Source organism: Notolepis coatsorum (genome assembly GCF_963971535.1).
Source record: "Notolepis coatsorum genome assembly, contig: SUPER_7_unloc_2, whole genome shotgun sequence".
NCBI classification, from domain to species: Eukaryota; Metazoa; Chordata; class Actinopteri; order Aulopiformes; family Paralepididae; genus Notolepis; species Notolepis coatsorum.
Window position 1 is genome coordinate 495685 of NW_028174879.1, and position 17872 is coordinate 513556.

Below are 17872 nucleotides of genomic sequence, written 5' to 3' on the forward strand. Positions count from 1 at the left end.
AACTTGTACTTGAGTATTTAATCTACAGTTTCCGAATAACATAATTTGTTTTGCTCAAGTTCAATGATAATTTGTTTCCATCAAACCATTTTTTATTTTTTTCTTCATTTCAGATGTGATGACCTCTAAAAGCTGCTGGATATTCTCAACAGAAAAAAAAAGATTAGTGTCATCCGCAAATAAAATACATTTAAATATATTGGATACTTTACATATCTCGTTAATGTACAAGATGAACAGTTTTGGACCCAACACTGACCCCTGGGGGACACCACAAGCAATGTCCAAACATTCAGATTTATAATCTCTCATTGTCACAAATTGTTGTCTTTTATTTAGATAGCTTCTCACCCAGTCCAATACTACCCCCCTGATCCCATATCTTTCCAATTTCTTGAGTAATATATCATGATTAATAGTATCAAATGCTTTTTTTAGATCAATGAATACTCCAGCTACACTTTGCATATAGACTAGGCGTTTACAGCTGTTCCAATGTAAATGAGCCTTCCTCTGTTTGCACCGTGAGGTGTGTGTTCCACTTACTTCTCCAAGTTCAGCACCAATTTAACCTAGAATTGCTAATTGCACTTTAAAGGAATGAGGTACATAGTCACTTTAAGGAAAGAACAGATGTGGCTCTTGTATAATATAGTTTAGATACATTAAGTATAATAATGACGGAGCTAAAATTGTATATCGTATAGTAGTGTACATGGGAACCAGTGGCCTCTCAGGTATTTAGCATGTCTATTTGATCATGCACATCTTATGTCTTACCTGTTTTTTTTCCATGTCTATTTTATTATTGTATTATTCTATGTCTATTGTATGTTGCACAATCGATGCAGGCATGACCACCCACATTTCACTGTATGCCCTGGTATGTATGTGACAAATAAACCTCTTGATTCTTGATTCTTCTAATCTTGTCAATTCTTGTGGGTAAATAATTGAAACACAATAGATATTAGGTTGAAAATGCATCATTATTTTTTATTAATTTCACATACTTACTCTACAAACAAAGCAGGGGAAATGACAGCTGGTATAAGTGGGTGTCGTGTACTACTTTGTTCGCCAATAATAAATCTATAATAAGTCAATATCCATAAAGAACACTACCTCACCCACCTTTTACTGAAACAAACAAGCCTTCCTTGTATTCACTGAGGCACCAGAGAACGAACACAAGTTAATTTACAACAACATATAGAGTTGGTGCACAAATTGAATAGATAAAACAAAACGACCAATTAAACAGACCTCAGGAAAATGCAAATTTTTACGCATTATTATTCGTCTGGCCTGGAGGCCTAAATTCTTATCTCATTTCGGCCCAAAGTGTTGATCGAGTTTTGATACCACCGCCTTGGAGATCAGTAGTGGAATGGGCTGAGTTAGTCAGTTAGCTTCAGAGTCAGTCAGAGTCAGTCAGTTAGCTTCAGAGTCAGTCAGTTAGCTTAACACTTTCTATGCCACTCACGAGTTTTCTCGGAATTATTAATATCTCGTTGAAAGCCACTCACGAGATTTCTCTGATTTTTTTTTTTTTTTTAGCGATCTGAAATCATATTGCATCACGCGAGCCTACCCTAGTCTAGCAGAGCGCCGCCGGTGATCAGATGTGGAAAAAAGCGCCCCCTATCGTCTCCCAGATGACATAAGGGATTTTGGAATGGACTCAATGAAAATGGATGGGGAAAAAAATCCTGTACTCCACATTTTCCAGTCCACTGATGCAGCCGGGGTTATCACAGTTCATTCTGGAGCCTCTGAGCCTCGCGGAATCATGTGTTCTACTGTATCACGTTGGATCTATACACTTATCGATTCTTTCGAATGGTGATCAGGAATTGGAATATACCAGTTGGATACCATCTGATGTCAGGTAAGGAATCTATGTTATCAGTGTAATCAGTCTCATTTTGATGAAGATATAAGCTGTTTTGTGAAATGGGCTCTATCGGTTTCACTGTAAAAATCCAAGAGGAAATGAACACGCGATTATCCGTGCGCGGCTCGAATGTGCGTGCGTGCACATATAATATTGATCATCTAGCGTTTATTTGAAAACTATTCATAAATAGGCCGACAAATATCAACGTTCTGGAATATTCCAGTAAAAGACAATTATCATAGAATGGTCCAGAATGGACTGTTTTTTACCTCAAAACGGGTGCTTTTCAAAATGCTCTCAAACGGAAATGAAGCGATAAAAAACCAATCTGCCTTGACAGCACTGACTGGAAAAGGATTCTTTGATAAGCGACGGGCAGATTAGACACATAGCCATAATTTAAAACATAGATTAGGCGATATTAAGCGTAACATTGGCGCCGATGGTGGCATTCAAGAGCTAACTCTGGTGCCACCTCGTGGCACTGAAAGTGTTAAGAGTCAGTTAGCTTCAGTCAGTTAGCGTCAGTCAGTTAGCTTCAGAGTCAGTCAGAGTCAGTTCGCTTCCGAGTCAGAGTCAGTTAGCTTCAGAGTCAGTTAGCGTCAGTTAGCTTCAGAGTCAGTTAGCCTCGGAGTCAGTTAGCGTCAGTCAGTTAGCTTCCGAGTCAGTCAGAGTCAGTTAGCTTCCGAGTCAGTTAGCCTCAGTCAGTTAGCGTCAGTCAGTTAGCTTCCGAGTCAGTCAGTTAGTTAGCGTCAGTCAGTTAGCTTCCGAGTCAGTCAGCTTCCGAGTCAGTTAGCTTCCGAGTCAGTTAGCTTCCGAGTCAGTTAGCTTCCGAGTCAGTCAGAGTCAGTTAGCTTCCGAGTCAGTTAGCTTCAGAGTCAGTTAGCTTCAGTCAGTTAGCGTCAGTCAGTTAGCTTCAGAGTCAGTTCGCTTCAGTCAGTCAGATGGCTTGAGAATCAGTTAGCTTCAGAATCAGTTAGCTTCAGAATCAGTTAGCTTCAGAATCAGTTAGCATCAGAATCAGTTAGCATCAGAATCAGTTAGCATCAGAATCAGTTAGCATCAGAGCGACAGATGGTTTCAGCTGCTTGTTTGTCGTCTTCCTGCTCTCCAGGTGTTTCTGGGGAAGAAAAAGGACAGAATAAGACGTGTTATTACTGTAGTGTTACTTTTTTTGATCCACTTTTTTCTCCTTATTTTCTATTTTTATAATAACAGTCGATTGTCAGTGAGTTTCTTTCGGTCAACATGCAAAAAAGATACTTTTTTCATCCATACATTTCCGTTTTATACCGTGGTGAACATGAGTATAGTTTTAGGGTGATTCTGTGTAATCCCGGGAAACTACGCCAAACAGCATTTTACTGCATTTCATTATAAATCTTAAATAAATCGTGCCATTTCTTACCTGGATCAATAATCAATCTGAAATCAACGCTAGATTATCGGTATTATGTTTCATCATGCATGCAAGAAAGGGTGGGGGGGAGGTCGTTTTTCTATGCTTCGATCGCCACCAACGGAATACGCTACACAGTACATTACAGACACACACTCCGATCGCAGGGAAAGATTTATCGGATCAACGCAAGATTGATAACATGAGTGAGTCTTTATTTGGCATGTAACGACATGGGACATGCAATGGGCGGCACACACAGGAATACACACGCATGCATCGTCTTTCTCGAGGTCGCTGATTCGATTGAGCTCTGCGCTTAACCCATCCCGTCGTCCTTCCCCCCCAAGGGCAGCCGGGAGCAGACAGGGCGTCGGCGAGGTACCGCGCTCGGGGACCAATCCAAGTGCTCCTGTCCGTCTTCGTCACGGATGCCACAGCGTTAGCGACCTATTGTTGTGCATGTTTTTCCATTGGGTTTATCTTATCGGGGGGGGGGGGGGGGGACCCTTGCGAGCACGGGGAGATCCCCCACCTGGGTACCTGGCATCATGGAAACCTGGTCCCCGAGCGGGAATCGAACCCTGGACCTTCTTGCTGTGAGGCGACAGTGTTAACCACTACACCACCGTGGACATAATATAGTCCTTACCTCGTCTATGATGTACTGCAAAAAGAATAATCCAATTATCTGATCGCCATTCCAAATACTGATCGCGAGTGTGTTTCCGACGTGCGGGGACCCTCGTCGATGACATCCCGATAAGCGCTCGTCTTGCCGGAGTAGTTAGACCCCACCCGCACGCCGCAGCTCAGCCCAGACAACAATCCACATCGTTTCAAATGGAGTGCAATAGCGGCCGCAAGGTGTTAGGCGGCGGTATTGGGCGTTTGCGATCTCAGACCCATTCCCAATGATCAGGCTGGATGGATGAATTATGAATGGATATAGCGAATAAAAGAAATAACAATTAAAACCCGACTTTTCTCGGGTTTGGCGCCCAACGTTCGGCGAGTTAACCCCAAAAATATGTCGGGTCTGGCGTCCAATATGTTAATTTAAAGCTGCTTTGATCTGGTTTAGAGCTTCCAGCGGTGGCGCCCCCTACCTGCAGGCTCTGGTAGTGCTTCAGGCTCTTGCAGTGGTTCCTCTCCACCTCCCCCGAGCCGTTGAAGAAGCGCTCGCACGCCTTACAGAAGAACCCCGTCTTGGAAACCAGGAACTCCATCCCTACACAGACGGACAAGATGGAGGGAGACACAAACACACAGGGTGAGGCTAGGATTTATTTATAGCTCGTGTATTTTTCATTTATTTGATCATTCAACCTATGCGCCTTTTTCATATTTTACATGGGGTCTAGGAGGAGGGGTCGGGTTACATGGGGTTTAGTAGGAGGAGGGGTGGGGTGTCTTACCCACGGGCCTGGAGGGGTCGTAAGGAGGGAGGTGATAGTCTTCATAGAGAGACTCCATCTTCTGTCTCTTCCTCATACAGACCTCCTCCTCCTCCCTGTCCACCTCCGCCATCTGTCTCTTCACTTCACAGAGAGAGAGAGGAGGAAAGAGAAAGAGAGATTTAGTTCATATTGCAATACATTGGGTTGATACATTAAAGGGGACATGTCTTGCTATTCCTTTCACTATTTGGGCAACTTTACACAATTCCTGTGAGTCTATGGAACACATCTGTAAAACAAATCAAAAATAAAATCATTGTTTTGTATTTCTAATCAAGAAAGCAAGCAGCATTTTTCCACTTCAAGATTTCAAGCTGTTTTGGGCTGGGCTCCGCCCATAAGCGCTTTGAGTGACAGTCACCCACAGTGTGCACTGGCAATATATACCCCTGTGAATATTCTTGCACGGATCGGAATACGGGCGCGCGCGTGGGAGCGTGCGCAAAATGATATTTTGACGGTGATATTCGACAAAGGCCCGTGACGCGTTTTTGTTTGTTTGTTTGTTTGTTTATTGGTATCTAGCAATATTATTATTATTATTATTATTATTATTATTATTATTATTATTATTATTATTATTATTATTACCGTTATTATTGTTATTATTATTCATGGTCATATTATCATTATTATTATTATTATTATCATAATTATGGTCATGATTATTATTATATGGTATGAAGCTGTAAGGTGCACTTGAGCTGACCATTATGTTAAAATAAGTATACGTTTCTTCATCCTGCTCCTTTTCGGCCATGGGTGTATCATGTAAAAAAAATTAAGATGTTGGTGATATTGTGCAAAGATGAACTGTACGAAACAAAATAAAATGAATGAATGAATGAGTCTAGTCTCGAGTTCACGAGATCCTCCCTCACTCAACTAAGCCGTTCTGATTGGACTGTTTTGCTGACGTGAGTAAGTCACTGGTTGTAGTCACCGCCCACAATCAACAATTCGCTCAACAACAGAGCGAGTGGAATTACTGACACTTCCTCAAACGGGTTGACGTGCGCGGGTGCCAACAGACAGCAGAGAACGAGCGAGCGAGGGAGAGAGAGATAGAGAGAGAGAGATAGAGGGAGAGAGAGATAGAGGGAGAGAGAGAGAGGGAGGGAACATTTACACACAACCTGCCCTCTTCTCTTCTGTTGCTCCCAGGGAACTAAATAAGCACGCGCCAAGCGCCAATGGTGTGTAGATTTACTCTTTGGCTGGTAAATCACGGAGGCTACTCGCCACCCTGGCGTGTACAAAAATTGGGAGCAATAAATAAATGAGAATTTGTTCTTACTTGCTTGCCTGGGTAAATAAAAGGTTAAATATTTTTTGGAATGGTTAAAGGAAGTGTCAGAAAACTTAGCAATGGAGAAACTAACATACATACAGAAGGGAAAAACAGAACAATTTGAAAGGACTTGGTCATCGTTTATACATTTCCTGGAAAGGGTAAGAATCTAAAGGAGAGAGATAGGAAACATGAAAGGTAAGGGAAAGGAAAGGGAAATGGGAGGAAGGTTTAGGGGAAAAAAGAGAAGGAAAAAATAAAAAAAATAAAGGTGGATGGAGCAGGTAGAGAAGCCGAAGAACAGTTGTTTATTTCTATCTTTATTTTATTTTTATTTTTTAATTTATTTTATTTTATGTATTTTATTAGTTTGTTTTTTATAGTATTGTGGTGTGGTAATGTGTACTTTGGCGCACGCCTCACATATCGGCATGTAACTCGAGAACCGCTGAACGGATGTTGTCACCTGAAACGGCAATCGACAGGCAACAAATAGGGCTGTAATTCTATCTATATATTGTATTAAAATAAATGCACACCGGAGCAGCTAGAGGTCGCAAAGTGGCGCGTCGCGAATCGTCCTCATGAGGGCCCACATGGATGTTAACACTTTGAGTGCCAACAATGAGATTTCTCGTTTTTATTTTATTTATTAGTGATTTCCATTCATATTTCATCAATCTAGCCTCACGTTACCACTGGAACTCTCTCTGAGCTCCATTGGGAAAATACCGCCCCCCTATCGTCTCTCTGGATGGTACTGCACCCCTTTGGATTGGATTGAATGAAACGCATGGGAAAAAAAATCCTGCTTCCACATTTTACTTGTCAGACAAGTAACCCGAGACTATCAAAGTCATCGCCGACCACCAGAACAGCGGATAATGTGTGTTTCCAGTACCCAGCGTTGGATCAATAAACACGATCGATATTTGGAATGGCGATCAGGAATTGGAAATATCTTTTTGGAGAACATCTGATCTGAGGTAAGGAATCTATTTTACCAGTCTTGGGATAATCAGAGCTTTTTTCACAGATATATCAATGTGGGCCCTATGTGTGTGTGTGCTGATCAGGAAATGGATAATCGATTTTCAGCCCGCTTCTATAGCATGCATAAGTACACATATACTATCGATAATCTAGCGTTTATTTGAAAACGATTCATAAATAGGCCGAAAAATTACAACGTTTTTTGTGTATTCCAGAATATTCCAGTAAAGGGCGATTATCACAGAATCTTTATTTTCTTCTGGAACTTTCATAAAACGAGCGTTTTTCAAAATGGTATAAAACGGAAATGAACAGATTAAAAAACAATCCATTTCGACAATGTTGACTGCAAACAAGTCATTGATAAGCGACGGCCATATTAGACACATAGCCATAATTTAAGATATAGTTTATGCGTTCGCAAATATGAGAGCTCTATCATTGAAGTGGGTGTTGGCACGCAACAGGGTTCCGGGGCACCGGACCCGTGGCACTCAAAGTGTTAAGAGGTTAATGTTCTGTTTTTTTAATGTAGCCAAGAGTAAAGACCTTAACCCTATCAAAACAGCAGTCAAAGTGTATATTTTCATTTTTACCAAATTTACCGAAAATAAGAATTTATCAGAAAAATGCTAATTATATCTATTTTATGGTAAAAATGCGAGGAAATGACTAAATCCAGATTTAACACTGCCATTGGAAAGAGGAGCCTTTTCCCTATCCATAGATGTATGATTTGGCCATAATAAGGTCAAGGTCAAGTTCAAGGTCAAATATGAATTCATAATTATAATGGATTATTCATTTATTACTGTATCTACAACTCCTTCTGTTTAATCATCTTCACTTTATTAATTTGCTTAGATTTCCTGTACACTTGATCTCAAGAAGGTGGTGAATGAGCTCAGTTCCAGCACAATTGTAACAACATGGTGTTATTCACCGGCACAGATGCAAACAAATATCATAATTTATATTCTCATTTGGTTCATTACAATTGACTCAAGCCGAGTAACAGACACAATATTTCGGACACTGGAAATTAGGTCAAAAGGAGCCGTAGTCAACTAGTCGAATACAAAAAAATATATATATATTTATAATTTTTTATCATTCTTTCCAAAAGAAAAGAGGCCTAGAAGCGTGGCTAACGCTAATGGCACGCATACCAGAGGCTAACTGCCTAAGAAAACAGGCACAGAGGCACTGAAAGAGGATTTCACCATCTAATGAACACACTAGACTAGACAAATATCAAGATGTATCCATTAGTGGACCAATTGCATGCTTTTGCAGAGGACAAGAAGCCTTCAGTCGACTCCTTCAGACATTAAGCACCCCCCACAGCCCAAATGGAATGATACCATTTTTTTATATTATACTTTTTTGACCAATAGTCAGGGATTAAAGCAAAAAAAATCTCCTGACTGAACTTTTTTCAGGCCAAGTCATATTCTTATTTTAACCTCCACTATATATATTTATTTAATAGCGTTGGCGTTTTAAGGGAACTAGATCATTTTGAACATCTTTTATATTGCCAGTTTGCTTTTACATAATATCAATGCTGTTTTCAATTCATTAAATGAAACAGATTGCAAGGGTTGACTGACTTTGTCATACAAATAAACAAATATACATACTGTAACCTTTCAGTATTGTGTATAGTTCAAATTCAGTATTGTGTATAGTTCAAATTCAGTATTGTGTATAGTTCAAATTATGTATTGTGTATAGTTCAAATTATGCAGGGCTCGAAATTAACATTTTTACTTGGTAGCACTGGTGCTACAAATGTATCTTTGTAAGTGCTTGGTGAGCCATGCTTTCCCCTGATAAGCTGTTTTCCAGGACGCAACCGAGATATTTCACAGATGTTTTGTCTGTGAGAACAGTATCTCCTATTCTAATGTTAAAACCTGGCGATTTTCTGAGCCTGACCTTTGACCCGAATAAAATTGACTCAGTCTTCCCCACGTGGAGGGACAACTTGTTGTGGCCTAGCCAGTCGCTAACCTTCTCTAGTTCTGCACTCAATGTCTGCTCAACCACTTGTTTGTCTTTGTGAGACATCTGCGTATAAAAAAAGGTCACATGAGCAAGCTGCTTTCAGGTCATTTATATACAGTAGAAAGAGGAGCGGACCCAAAACACTCCCTTGTGGGACCCCGCACTCTACTGTCCGAGGACTGGAGAGTACTCCGTTTATATCTACCACCTGTTGTCTCCCTGTCAGGTAGGAACCAATCAATTTCTGAGCTGCCTCATTAAAGCCTAGGGCCCTAAGCTTCATTAACAAGATGTTGTGATCCACTGAATCAAATGCCTTCTGGAGGTCTAACATTACCATTCCACAGAACTTTCCCTCGTCTACCTCTTTCCTGATGTAATCTGTGAGGAACAGCAGGCAGGTGTCTGTGGAGTGGGACCTCCTGAAACCAGATTGGTATTTGTACATGATGTTATTAGTGGAGAAATACCCGTCTATTTGCTCATATACTAGCCTCTCAATGGTTTTTGATAGAACGCCCAGGACGGAAATGGGTCTGTAGTTACCCGGTTCCAATTTGTTTCCCTTTTTGTGGAGAGGAATAACTCTTGCCGATTTCATTTCGCTTGGAAATGTTCCTGTGTCAATGGCTAGGTTGGTAATGTGAGCTACATATGGGGCAATGATTTCTGCAGCATCCTGCAAGAATGTATTTATTCTCTCTCCCCCTCTCCCTCTGTGTGTGTGAGTTTTTATAGTTGAAACTTATATGTTCAGTCTAGTGTTTTTGATTGAACTTTCCGCCGTGATAACTTTTTCCTCTAACAGAATGATCACCTCTTTTGAAAGTTTGTGTGATACAAAAGCCTCTGTTCCTCTCCTTCCTTTAATGGAAACTGTGTGAGGATTTAACTCAAAGTTAGACTGTAAGACTAAACTTCATCATCACATCGTAATAACAAATCACCTATATAACCCTAACCCTGTAAGACTAAACTTCAATAACAAACCACCTATATAACCCTAACCCTGTAAGACTAAACTTCATCATCACATCGTAATAACAAATCACCTATATAACCCTAACCCTGTAAGACTAAACTTCATCATCACATCGTAATAACAAATCACCTATATAACCCTAACCCTGTAAGACTAAACTTCATCATCACATCGTAATAACAAATCACCTATATAACCCTAACCCTGTAAGACTAAACTTCATCATCACATCGTAATAACAAATCACCTATATAACCCTAACCCTGTAAGACTAAACTTCATCATCACATCGTAATAACAAATCACCTATATAACCCTAACCCTGTAAGACTAAACTTCATCATCACATCGTAATAACAAACTGCTGTCCTGCAGGCGTGAATATTTTAGGCAACCAACGTGTGTTTAGCGTTTCTCTGATTGGCCACTACGCCCATGTGACCGCGGCAGCGCGAGAGAGCTGCAGCGCGGAAATAGGCTGTCTATTGCCATTCTCTGCGACAAACTCTAACCTTAACCAACTCCCAAACAATGCCTAACCTTAACCCTAACCTTAACTAACTCCGAAACAATGCTTAAACTTAACATGCCTAAACTTAACCGGCGAAAGAATGAACGTTAAAAAAAAAAAAAAAAAAATTGAAGGGAATCGAACTCGTCAGCAACGGACCGCAGGATCCACAGCAAGGCAACGCTACCAGTTGAGCTAGTTTTTGATGTTAAAAGAAGGGGGATTACTGCTACATAATGCTGCCGCGACAGAGCTCCGCTCCGCTCTGCTGCTGCCGCGTCGCCGCGGGGGCGTGGCTAGACGCAAGTTGGGCGTGGCTAGACACAAGTTGGTTGCCTTTAATATTTAGGCGTCCTGCAGCTCACCTGGAAGGTGTTAGGTGGGGGAGGGGTTATGTGTATTGCAGAGGCTCTTGGGTAATGTAGTCCAGCAATACCATAAACTCTGTGCCTGGTCACACATGAAAGCTGTGAATGTTTTCTACGCCGTGAATGCAGCATAATCCCTGGGGTGGGCGTGGCTTTGTGGGCCAGGTGTGCCATTACCTGTCTCAGCTGTGCCGTCAGGGGGAGGAGCTTGTGGTGCGGAACAGGTGAGCTGAGGGTCAGGTGGGTCTGAGGTTCCGGTCTCGGGGGCAAGCCCGGTCCTGGATGTGTCCTGGGAACAGGAAAACAAGGGAGGGGTCAAGTATTTTGAACCAAGAAAAACAAGATGCCAAGAAAGTCTTCACTTCATGATGGTTGAGTTTTTATTTTTTTTGGGTACTAGTTGACTATTAGTCTACGGTAGGGCTGTCCCCAACTAAGGATCTGTATAGTCGATTTGTAGTCGGCAAAATTTGCCGATAGTTGACTATTAGTCGACTATATAAAAAAAAAATATATATATATATATATATATATATATATATATATATATATTTTTTTTTTTTTTTATTTTATCATTCCATTTTGGGCTGTGGGGGTGCTTAACAGTTTGAGTGCCAGCCATTAACATGGGAAACATGGTTAAATGCCAGGACCCACTTCAATGATAGCGTTGTGTAACTTGTGAACGCATAATCTCTCTCTTAAATTATGGCTATGTGTCTAATCTGCTTGACTTGTTTGCAGTCAACATTGTCGAAACGGATTGTTTTTTTTAATGGGTTCATTTTCATAGCATTTTGAAAAGCCCTAGTTTTTCAGGAAAATATATAGATTCCGTGATAAAAGGCATTTACTGGAATATTCTAGCATACACAAACACCTTGTCATTTTTCTGCCTATTTATGAATAGTTTTCAAATAAACGCTAGATTATCGATAGTATATGTGTACTTATGCACGCTATAGAGGCGGGGTGAAAAATCGATTCTCATTTCCTCATCAGCGATCACAGCCACACACACACGCATAGGGAAAAAGCTTATATCTCTGTGAAAACAGCTCTGATTATCCTAAGACTGGTAAAATAAATTCCTTACATGAGATCAGATGTTATCCAAAAAGATTATTCCAATTCCTGATTGCTATTCCAAATATCTATCACGCTTATTGATTACAGTGTTGGGTCCTGTAAATACATAAACTGGCCACCCCCCCTTCAGCAGTGTAAAGTAATGGGGTGCAGTACCACAGGGAGAGATAGGGGGCGGTATCTTCCCAATTGAGCTCAGAGAGACTCTGCAGCACTAACCCGAGGCTCGATTGATGAAATATGAATTCAAATCGCCAATAAAAAAAAAAAAGACAAACAAACGCTATATAGCGTCGGAGGCACTCAAAGGTCGGCATGAACTAACGACAAAACGCATCCGTGGCACTCAATGTGTTAATGTCTGAAGGAGTCGACTGAAGGCTTCTTGTCCTCTGCGAAAGCATGCAACTGGTCCACTGATGGATACATCTTGATATGTGTCTAGTCTAGTGTGTTCATTAGATGGTGAAATCCTCTTTCAGTGCCTCTGTGCCTGTTTTCTTAGGCAGTTAGCCTCTGGTATGCGTGCCATTACCATTAGCCACGCTTCTAGGCCTCTTTTCTTTTGGAAAGAATGATATTTTTTTTGTAAAAAATAATATATAATAAAAGATATCATAAACATATATTTTTTTGCATTCGACTAAGAGGTTGGCAGTCGATCGATTAGTCGACTATTCGACTAATAGGGGTCAGCTCTAGTCTACGGTCTTCCAGCTTTTATCTAGTGCATTTGTGTGTAAGATGATCTTCTTCTACATCTCAACATGGTAAAGCGATGAAAATGAGTTAAAACCGTTCAATAACTTCTAAAACATTGAATTACCATGTCCTCTTGGGCAGGTAAATGCGTCTCTTCTTCAACAGGTGTGGGTGTGGCTTCTTGACCAGGTGTGGGTGTGGCTTCTTGAACAGGTGTGGGTGTGGCTTCTTGACCAGGTGTGGGTGTGGCTTCTTGACCAGATGTGGCTTCTTGTCCAGGTGTGGGTGTGGCTTCTTCCCCAGGTGTGGCTTCTTGGTCAGGTGTGGGTGTGGCTTCTTGTCCAGGTGTGGGTTCTTGTCCAGGTGTGGGTGTGGCTTCTTGACCAGGTGTGGGTGTGGCTTCTTGTCCAGGTGTGGGTGTGGCTTCTTGACCAGGTGTGGGTGTGGCTTCTTGACCAGGTGTGGGTGTGGCTTCTTGTCCAGGTGTGGGTGTGGCTTCTTGTCCAGGTGTGGGTGTGGCTTCTTGACCAGGTGTGGGTGTGGCTTCTTGACCAGGTGTGGGTGTGGCTTCTTGACCAGGTGTGGGTGTAGCTTCTTGACCAGGTGTGGGTGTGGCTTCTTGACCAGGTGCGCTGCCAGGTGTCTCTGCGGGGAAGTCCGCCACATCGCCCACCCAGTCCACCGTCACAAAGTCTCCGAGGTCGAAGGGGAAGCACTCGTCTTTGGCCTGCAGGGAGAACAGCATTACTACTGAACTGCTTATGAACCATAATCTATAACCATAGTTACAGGTGAGAGCACTAAACCATAACCTACCGGTATAATCTTTTTTTTTATCTACTTTTTTCTCCCATTTTCAATTTTTTTCTCCCATCCCAATTTCGTATTGTCCAATTCTACCCTCCCCTGTCTTGAACGTTGCTAGGCCATGCCTCCCACTGGTCGGCTGCAGTGAGGACGAAGCCTTGCATCACGTGTCCCCTCCGGTACACGAGGAGGCAGCCGTCGCATCTTTTCACCTGTACAGCGCGATCTCTCAGCGTCGGGGGTCTGCGTGGGAGGGACACGCCGCCCCCGTCGCTTCCTGATTCTGCTGCGCAGGCGCACCAACCGACCTGTAGGAGTCGCTGTCCACAACGTCCGATCCCCACCCATCAGCTTCCCACCCCTAACACTGCCAATTGTGTTAGTATGAACGACCAGCCAAGCTGATAGCAATGCGGAGAGCTGGGCTCGAACCCAGCGTCTCCTGCATTGGTGGTGAGCGCCTTGCCCACTGCACCACCTAGCCGCCTATATAACCTATAACCATAGTTACAGGTGATTTTCAGGTGTTTTCGGACATGCCAATAAAATAGGTAAATATTATTACTGTAACTGAGGGGTACAATTCCCTGACTGTATTGATAAGTATGGTATCATTAAACCACTACCGTCTTATGTACATTCCTACTGGCCATACAGTATACAGGTATCTAATGATGAACACTTCCCACAATGACTCGGTTCCACACAAAACTGGATTTAAGTATTTATTAGCAGCAAATGGTAGTACATAATATACTTTACTTTACTTTGGATGCGCTTATAAGGCAAAGGAATGTGCGTAGGCAAATCAATAACGAATGTCCATTCTCATATTACGCAGGAGATAATAATACAACCTGAATCTTAGGAATTATATCTATGGTACACTAGTAATATAGCGGGAGATACTGGTAGGGTCCCCCCGGTTGTAAGCCAGCAAGGGTAGAGGATTTGTCGGTAGTAGAGTCTGGGTCAACGATGATAAGGAGACTCCAAGTACAGGAGACGGTGCAATAAGATCTTGATCCACAGACGAATACAGCTGTTCTCCGTAGCATGCAGCTCCGCATGGAAGAAAGCTAGCCGGCCTCAGGCTTCTGAGAGGCGGACTCGACGTGGCTCCTCACAGGGTAAATCCCACACAATTGTGGGTGTCGGCGATTCTCCGCTCCATCAATTACAGGACCAAAAGCAAATATAATCCAGCCGAAAAGGGCTATGCAGTCGTCGGTAGGTTATCCAGTGTACATAATCCACACGGTCCTCGTCTAGGGCCCCTCGGGTGAAAGCGCCATGGTAAGCAGCCCAGCCTGGATAAGCACTCTAGCTGATACGAGGAAACGTTGGTGATGCTGGTCACTGTAGAACTTTAGCCGCACGATACACTATACACAAATAGACTATTACTGACTTAATAGAATAGGTCGAACTCGACGGTACAGCGTTAAACTCTGATACTTCAGTTATTAATTCGCACGCGGTCTCAATGCTCTATTTGGGGCCAAACAGGCCATACTTCACCACACGTTGTATCGTGGGTGAGGCTTCAACTTTTAGTTACTAAGTGCTTCTGTATTCACCTGCGCCATATTTATACGTTTAGGTGAACAAACTAGTACCAGCTTTATTCCTGTCTCATATCCTTGCGCAGAACCGTTCATGTCCAGGCAAGTCCCCGGCGGTGACTTTGAACCAGACATTGGAGGTATGGCTATGGCGCCTGTGGACCGCTGTCCAATAGGAGAATGAAATATTATGGTCTGTACTAGGCTAAAGGGATATTCCGTGTATATGTACAAGGAATATACAAGGGATATCAAACGATATACAAATATTATGCAATATATATCAATCAATAAATATATATATTCGATTTAATCTGATCCTTCGTAACAGCCGCCTCCTAATTAGTCCCACCTAATTAGATAAGCAGAGACAGATTAACCGCACTGTCCACTACTCAATGTCTGTTGGGAGGGTAGGGCAGTTCACAAAGTCAGGGGGTCATGGTCGTCATCAATAGTATCGGGGAGCCTTGGCAACTCTATTAGCCTCGCCACGGGTCGGGTGTAGATCCGCCCTTGGACAAGCACTTCTGCCGCTCTGACCTTTCCGTCGGCACCGGTGATCACTTTGCTTACGCGGCCGGCCGGCCACATAGCTCGGGGTAGTGACTGGTCGATAATCATGACGACTGTTCCTTCTGTCAAATTGTCTCTCTCTTTCACCCATTTCTGGCGGGTCTGTAGAGACGGTAGATAGTGGAGTAGGAAACTGTTCCAATACTTGACTGTACCTCCACATTCTTCGGCCGTTCGCTTCTTCAGGCCTGTACACTGTCTGTGGTAGCGCGGGGTCCAGCCGCCCCATCAAGAGAGTGTTGGGGGTGACTGGGTCAACATCTGCTACATCACTTGAGACGTAACCGAGGGGCTTTGAGTTCAATACTCCCTCGATCTCCGTGAGGACTGTCGTTAGGACTTCTTCCGCCACGGTCTGGGCCCCAAGCACGGCGTACAGGGCTGTCTTTATTGAACGTACTTCTCGTTCCCAAGTTCCACCGAAGTGAGGTGCATTCGGAGGATTAAACTGGAAATCAATCTGGTATGGAGCGAGGTGGGTCTTAAGTTCTGGGCCCATAGCTTGGAAGCTCTCTCTCAGCTCTCTTTCTCCGCCTTTGAAGTTTGTCCCGTGATCAGACAATAATATAGACGGTTTCCCTTTCCGCGATGTGAATCTTCGGAAGGCCATAAGGAATGAGTCTGTGCTCATGGTTGGAAGGAGTTCTATGTGCATCGCTCGGGTGGTCATGCATTTGAATACAATACCCCACCGCTTCTCGGTCCCTCTTCCTCTCTTTACATACAGCGGGCCGAAACAGTCCATACCGGTGGAGTGAAAGGGCTTGTCGCCGAGTCGGAGGCGACAGGGAGGTAGGTCAGCCATCCGGGGTATACTGGGCTGTGCTCGCCATTTACGACAGTCTAGACAAGTCCGCTGGAAACGTCGTACTGCTTCTCTCCCTTGCAGTATCCAATAACGACGTCTGATCTCCGCGAAGACTCTCTCTGCCCCGGCGTGATGCACGTCCTCGTCGTATTTCTTTATGATAAGCTCTGTGACCTTGTGTCGGCTGTTTAAGACTATCGGGTACTTGACGTCATCCGGTAAGTCTGGAGCTTTCCTCAGACGACCACCCACTCTGATGAGATTATGGGCGTCGCTCTCGGGGGCTAGGTGGAGCAATCTGCTGTCTGACGGGACGGGCTTTGCTCCCTGGAGACAGTCTAGCTCGTCGGGGAACGAGTCTCTCTGGGCTCGCTGTAGGAGAAGAAGTTCTGCTTCTTCGTAGTTAGCTGCAGTAATGTCAGTAGTGGGCTGAACCTCTGGGTGGTGCCACAGGAATGTCTTTAGCTGCGCACTCTCAAGGGTGAGGCAATCGTCTATGTTGGGGTCTGTGGGGACGAGTGTGTGTGTCAACCCACAGAACATAGATTTCTTGTTCTCTGCCTCCTCTTTACTCGCCTCCCGTGGGGTGGGTGTAGGCCACTCTTCTTCCGGGAGCTTGAGGAACTCTGGCCCGTCACTGTATAGATTGTGACGGGTGAGGTCATCCAGGGACATTCCCCGGGTGATGACGTCAGCTGGGTTGTGTTTTGTGTCCACATACCTCCAGCTTGCTGCTTCTGTTAAATCTTGGATCTCTGTGATTCTGACTCCCACGAAGACCTTGTATCTACACGAATCAGACCGGATCCATGTGAGTACGGTCGTGGAGTCTGACCACAAGATTGTTCTTTGCACCGGGATGGTGAGTTCACGTTGGATTAACGTGGCGAGTTGCGCTCCTGCTAGGGCTGCGCAGAGCTCTAGACGCGGGATAGATTGTTGCTTGCGTGGGGCTATTCTTGAGCGAGCCAGGATGAAAGCAGTATGTATTTCTCCTCCCTCCTCTCGGGCACGCAAGTAGGCCACCGAACCGTAGGCTACTTCGGAGGCGTCGCTGAAGACGTGCAGGTCCATCTGGCACGTCTCCGGCCTCACTGTGGGTGGGAAGTAGCTGCGGCGTATGTTGACACCTGGGAGTGAGCTGAGTTCTGTCTCCCACTCTCTCCATGTGGAGGCAAGGTGTTCGGGTATGGGGTTGTCCCAGCCCTGGTCCTTGTCCCATAACGCTCTTACAATCATCTTTGCCCTGGTGGTGTAAGGTAGAATACATCCCAACGGGTCATATTGTCTGGCGAGTGTTCTGTATACACTCCGTCTTGTGGTCGGTAGTGCAGTCGACCTTCCCTGCTCCTTGGTCAGGGGTGTGTGTTTATAATGGAGCGAGTCTGTTTTGAAGCGCCAGACTAGTCCT

The 17872-nt window shown here is 43.7% G+C and overlaps 1 protein-coding gene across 1 annotated transcript in view; it reads right to left on the reverse strand.

The window, feature by feature from the left end:
* Positions 1-976: 976 nt before the first annotated feature.
* Positions 977-17872, reverse strand: part of LOC311232732 (uncharacterized protein) — a 123375-nt gene continuing 106479 nt past the window's right edge. Inside the window, exons 18-22 of the mRNA XM_084338313.1 lie at positions 12830-13432; positions 11092-11203; positions 4718-4840; positions 4409-4530; positions 977-3020 (exon numbers count right to left, since the gene is read on the reverse strand). Coding sequence (XP_084194439.1) covers positions 2937-3020; positions 4409-4530; positions 4718-4840; positions 11092-11203; positions 12830-13432 — 1044 coding nt within the window. The 3' untranslated portion in view covers positions 977-2936. The remainder of the gene's footprint in view (positions 3021-4408; positions 4531-4717; positions 4841-11091; positions 11204-12829; positions 13433-17872) is intronic.